The following is a 6,510-nucleotide window of genomic DNA, read 5'->3' as shown; positions in this document are numbered from 1 at the left end:
AATTAAATTAAAAAATTAATAAGATATTTGTATTAGTAAAATTTTCAAGTTAATGAGTAGCTATTAGTAAAATATTTTTGTTGATGATGTATACGTAATAATATACCGAATTGAATTTATTTGGTATATCTTCTATATATAATCATAATTGTACAAGATATCTCTGGTACGGGTTGAGAGATGGATCGAGAATTTGCGGGTTGAGGCAGATGCCAGATCACTTGATTGGAGCAATGGGGGGAGGTACCTGCAAAGACACTCTGTCAGAATGGATCTAAGAGATATAAGATGTGAGGAATGAATAAATACCTGGAGGGACCTGGGTCCTCTATTTATAGGTGATGGTGAATATCTTATCTTATCTTATTTGGCTAAGATAAGGGAGGCGTTTGAATTATCTTATCTTATCTTATCTTATCTTATTTTGCTAAGATAAGGGAGACATTTGAATTTGAAAGTTGGTTAGGAGCTCTAGTGGGCTGGTTCCGGGCCTTCTGGAAGGGCGAAGCGGGTCAGACCCTGGTAACCAGGTTCGGGGACCGTTCCGGGTGTAGGATCTGTGGGCCGGATCCGTAACAGTTGCCCCCGGAGCGAGAGAGTGAGGGTGCTCGGTCTCATCGCTGGAGGAACCTTTTCCTCGCCGTTGTGGTTTGGCAAGGAGATCGTTGTTTAGTTTTTTCCAATCAAGGTCGAGAATTTTGGGAAGTTTCTAGCTGTTTCATGGTTAGGCGAGGACCGCGTTTTTTGTGCGTCTCATCACATGCCGGGTTTGATGACCGTTCCGAGGAAGGGCCCGGAGATCGGGTCTGGAACAGTTGCCCCTGGAGCATGAGAGCATGCTTACTTGGTCTTAATGCTAAGTTGTTTGGAGAGTCCAATTCTCTGTAGTTCGGGAGACTGTGAGGAGCCTAGAAAGGGCGTGACGTCATCCTGCACTGATTGGCGGGATGTTGGTCAGTCCGGTTTTCACGAGTTGGAAGACCGTCAGCTCATGCTTGTTTTGTGTGGCCTTTTCTAGGCCGTTATTGTGAACTTATTTTAGGTCTCTTGGTGGGCCGATTTCAAGACTTTGTTTATTTAGCTTATTTGGATTTCCGTTATGTTGGCCTCACGGTGATCGATCTCGGGCCGTCATTTTTTGTTGTTTGGATACCCGTTTTATTTTTTGGATATCCGTTTTGTTGGCCTCGGGGTGATCGATTCCCGGGTAGCTGTTTACTTATTTGGATATCCGTTTGGTTAATTAGATATCTGTTTTATTGGCCTCGGGGTGATCGATTTCCGAGTAGCCGTTTACTTATTTGGATATCCGTTTTGTTGTGTTGGATATCCGTTTTATTGGCCTCGGGGTGATCGATTCTCGAGTAGACGTTTACTTATTTGGATATCCGTTTTGTTGTTTGGATATCCGTTTTATTGGCCTCGGGGTGATCGATTCCCGAGTAGCCGTTTACTTATTTGGATATCCGTTTTGTTGTTTGGATATCCGTTTTATTGGCCTTGGGGTGATCGATTTCCGAGTAGCCGTTTACTTATTTGGATATCCGTTTTGTTGTTTGGATATCCGTTTTATTGGCCTCGGGGTGATCGATTCCCGAGTAACCGTTTACTTATTTGGATATCCGTTTTGTTGTTTGGATATCCGTTTTATTGGCCTCGGGGTGATCGATTCCCGAGTAGCCGTTTACTTATTTGGATGAGTATTTGGCCGTTTTACTCTTTTTGCCATTACGACAATATGGGACGAAGCAGGACAAGTGCATTTTGGGAGTGTTCCTACGTGTAATATCGCCGTAAGTTGGTGGCATTTCAAGTTCTCGGGATCTCGGTTCCGTCGAGTTTTTTGAGCTTGTAGGCTCCTTTCTCGATTATTCCTTTGACTAGGTCGGGCTTTTTCAGGACTTGCCTGACCGCTTGGTTGGTTCAGACCGTAATGGGGTAGGCCTGGAAATATTGTCCGAGACGACGGGATGCCGTGAGGAGTGAAAATGTGAGTTTCTCGAGGCGTGAGTAGCGCGATTCTGTGTCTTGTAAGACTTTGCTTATGAAGTAGATGGGTCGCTGGGCCTTATTATCGTCTTCTCGGATAAGCGCTGCTGCGAGTGCTTCCTCTGTTATAGATAGGTAAAGGTAGAGGACCTCTCCTGTTTGGGGTTTAGCGAGAACCGGGGGTTTTGCTAGGACTTCTTGAAATGTTGGAATGCCTCTTCACATTCCGCTTCCCATTTGAAGGGGGTTCCTTTCTTCATAAGTTTGAAGAAAGGGTTCGCCTTTTGGGCCAACGCGTCGAGAAAATGAGATAGTGCGGTTAGTTGGCCGGTAAGTTTCTGGATGTCTTTGAGATTTTTAGTGCTTGCCATTTTGAGGATGGCTCTACATTTTTCGGGGTTAGCTTCTACCCCGCGTTGCGTGATCATGAAACCGAGAAACTTTCCTGCTTCCATCTCGAATGTGCATTTTGTCGGGTTGAGGCGCATTTGATGTCTTCTTAGGGTGTTCATTATAAGCTCAGGGTCGCTGATGAGTTGCCCGCCGGATTCGGTCCTGGCGAGCATGTCATCTATGTAGACTTCCAGCTTGGTCCCAGACAGGTTTTGGAAAATCTTGTTGACGAGCCTTTGGTAAGTGGCTCCGGTGTTTTTTAGGCCGAAGGGCATGACTGTGTAGCAGTACGTGCCGTCGAGAGTGATGAAGGCCATCTTCTCGTCGTCGGGTCGGTGCATGGGTATCTGATTGTATCCGGAATACGCGTCCATGAAACTGAGGTACTAGTGGCCGGATGCGGCGTCTACCAGCCCGTCAATATTCGGTAGAGGGAAGGCATCTTTTGGACTGGCTTTATTCAGGTCCGTGTGGTCGACGCACATCCACCACTTCCCATTAGCCTTTTTTGACTAGCACAACGTTAGCCAGCCAGGTTGTGTAGGGCAGTTCCCTGATAAAGCTTGCTTCGAGGAGAGCTTTAACCTGTTTTTTTTACTTCGCCTGCTCGGTCGGGAGACATTTTTCGTCTCCTCTGTGCCACAGGTTTAGCCTTGGGGTCTACGGCTAGTCGGTGAGACATTAGATCGGGATCTATTCCCGGCATATCGGCAGGTGTGAATGCAAACAAGTCTCTGCTTTGTCTTAGGAGGCGTGAGAGATCCTCTTTAAGGTCGTATTGGAAGTTCTTGTTGATGAAAGTATATTCTTCTTTGGTTTGCCCTATTTGCAATTTTCTCCATGTCCCCTTCTGGTTCCGGCCTAGGTTGCCCGTCTTGTCGGGCATCCAGGTCGGCTAAGAATATGCCGGCCGCGTTGCGAGATTTCTTTCGCAGGGCTAAGCTAGCATTGTCGCATTCTACTGCGATCTCCCGGTCTCCGTGAATAGTTCCGATGGAGCCATCCTCTGCTGTGAACTTCATGAGAAGGTATTTGGTGAAGATGACGGCGGAGAAGTCGTTAATTGTTTTTCTTCCGAGGATGACGTTGTAGGCGGTGGAGTCTTTGAGGACCACGAACTCAGATAGGATTGTCTTCCTTTGGTTTCCCGTTCCTATCGTGAGGGGAACGACGATGGAACCGTCTGGTTTGAGAAAGTTGTCTCCGAGTCTCGTGACTCCATTGCGGTGTGTCTGTAAATTGTCGTTGCAGAGTCCGAGTTTGTCGAAGGCTCCTCTGAAGTGGATGTTAGAGTCTGCTCCTGTATCCACCAGTATTCTTCTTACTAGCCCGGTTCCAATCTTTGCCGAGATGACGAAGGGGGCGTCTTCTGTCGAGGTACCGTGCTGGCAATCCTCGGGGGAGAATGTTATCGCTCTATTGGCGGTGGCGGTTGGAGTTTGGTCTCTGACTTCCAGGATCTTGAGATCCTTCTTCAGTGCTGATTTTGATTTTCCTGGGGTGTCTTTCCCTGTGATGACATTCATGATAATGGTCGGATCTGTTTCAGGGCTTTCCCTAGAGGCTTGTCTCTGTGTCCTCGGGTTACGTTCTTCTTTTTCTGGTGATCTGTCTTTTTCCGCACGTCTTGGTTCCCTGATGACGTCTCCGAGTTTGCCGTCTCGTATGGCTTGCTCGAGGGCGTCTTTTAGGTCGAAACAATCTTGTGTCCTATGTCCACATCCTCGGTGGTAGTCGCAGTACAGGGTCTTGTTGCCGCCCGTTCTTTCCTTGAGTTGTCGGGCCCTCGGGAGAATACCTCGATCGGCTATTTGGTGGTATATCTCGGTGATCGGGGCCGTCAGAGGTGTGTAGTTAGAGAATTTTCTGATTCTGGGGGGTTGGTTTACGTTTGCTAGTTTGGGATGTTCTTTATGGTTTTCTCTTGGTAGGGGGTTATGTCGAGGTGCCGTGCTGCCGTGTCGTGTGCTGCCGTGCTGCCGTTTATTGGCGGCTACGACTTGGCTTACTTCCTTGTCGTTTATGTACTCCTTTGCGACGCTATGGATCTCCTGCATGGTCCACACTGGTCTGGTAGTTAGGTGTTTCCGAAAGTCTTCATTCATGAGCCCGTTAGTAATCACAGTTGTTAATATTTATAGTGGATATATAATTTATTTTAATCGGATATTCTCTTACATATTTAATTTCTTGCATGATGAGTTGCTACTATATATGGAAACTAATTCTATGAAAAAAATTGTTGATTTAATTCAGAGAGATAAGACTTGTAACTTTATTGAATTATTTTAAGGTTTTGAGTTCGAATAAGGATTAATTTATCCAGATTTATTTATATATATAATGGGCACAAATGTTAATCTTTTAAATAAAAGTAAACCGATATATTAATTTATTTCATTTACTAGCATTTTAACAAATAAAACTTTTAATGCGTTTTACTTTGTGGGAAATAATAATTCTGCTGATTTTGATAGATTATTAACATAGGTCCAAGATGGCTTTATTATGTTCTTTGATTAATTTAATTTTATTTTAATGTTAGGTGTCTTAGACAAGTTTATCCTTATCATCATATACAACATCCAAAAAAGGAAATTAAACTAAAGATTGGAATAAAAAAAAAACAATTTTGTTAGGTGAATAATAAGAGATCGAAGAATTAACATAAATAACGAATCGCATTTTAAGTTTTTACTAATTATCTAAAATAAGAATTATATCTAATTAATTTAAAATTTAATTTTTAAAATTAAAATTACTTTTTTTAACCTATTATTTATATTATTAAAAAATATTTCTATAATAATCTATTAAAAAAATGTTATGAAGATATGCAAAAGTTATTTATACTATGAGATCTTCGAAGAAGGAGTTAAAAAAAATGAAAAAAGAAAAGCTACTTCACTTTGCTAAACCTAAAATGAAAGAATAAAACACAGTACAGGATACAGACTGTTCTCGAAAAACTATAAAATATATTTGAAATCTGTCCAAAACATGAGACAAATAAAATATTTGCACAATCTACTGAGAAGCATATATCAACCAAAGAATAAATTAAAAAAGAACAATGGTGATTAGAAAAGGAGTTAATTATTAATTATTAACAACTAATAAGTATAAGAAAAAAAGTTTAAATTATTCTCATTATTCTCTTTTCTTGTAAATATTAGTTTTGTTTTCTATTCGTGAGATAAACATTTCCTTAAAATTTGATATTATAAAGTAAAAGATGTCAAAATGAGAAATGAATTAATTGAAAAACTGTTAATCACTATAAAATGAAATGAGTTCACCTAGTATATTTTTCTTAATAAAAATAGAACTATTTAACTTTGCAAGTCAACATAAATAATCACTATTTCTATCTATTAAAAAAACGGTGCCTAATATAAGCAAATTTGACCTTTTAAAAGAACGAAGAATAATGCTAATAAAATAATAATTCAAACTTTATTATAGAGAGGCAAAATTTGTTTAAAAAATATACATAATTCATATGTTCTTATGTTAGTTTTATATGCAATTTAAATAGACTAATTTTATATAGAAATATTTCTTCAAAGAAAAAAAAATGTACTGTCTCCAGCATGGCCAGGTCCCAAGGGCAAATTAAAGGAGGAGCATGCATCAAAGCAAGAGTGGTTCCAATTGTTTGGTAGGTTCATTCGAATAATAATGCATATTGCAATATACAAATTAAAGTCAATAATTTAATTAATAAATACTTGATATTTGTTATTATAATTACCTATTGAAAAATTAGCAACCTTGATGGATGAATATAATGAAATTGCTCCACAAAAAAGCCGCACAAAAAATATATATTAAAATCACAATATAAGATGGCTCATTCAAAAAACCAACATAAACCGACCGGAATTCAATCATCATATTATTCAACCGAAGACCAAGGATAGTACAACAATATTGAAAAAAAAAAACATTATTCTCATGGTCTATGATAAAAATATCATATAACATACTTTGGTTTCTCATTGCGAATTTGCGATATTATTTAACTTTTCATTGGTACATATAAGAGAGGTCAATATACATGATATTTTAGAACATATTTAATACGTATTTTAAAAATATTTTAATAGTATATATAGAAATGATGAG

General features: G+C 39.8%; 1 protein-coding gene across 1 annotated transcript; it reads right to left on the bottom strand.

Annotated features, from left to right (window-relative positions):
* Positions 3,150-4,487, bottom strand: LOC107636971. The gene has a single exon (XM_016340437.1). The coding sequence runs from the start codon at positions 4,485-4,487 to the stop codon at positions 3,150-3,152; it is 1,338 nt and encodes a 445-aa protein (XP_016195923.1).

The sequence above is a fragment of the Arachis ipaensis genome, chromosome B04 (genome assembly GCF_000816755.2).
Source record: "Arachis ipaensis cultivar K30076 chromosome B04, Araip1.1, whole genome shotgun sequence".
Lineage (NCBI taxonomy): Eukaryota > Viridiplantae > Streptophyta > Magnoliopsida > Fabales > Fabaceae > Arachis > Arachis ipaensis.
The sequence above is the reverse complement of the archived record's forward strand: the minus strand, read 5'-3'. Positions and strand labels throughout refer to the sequence as shown.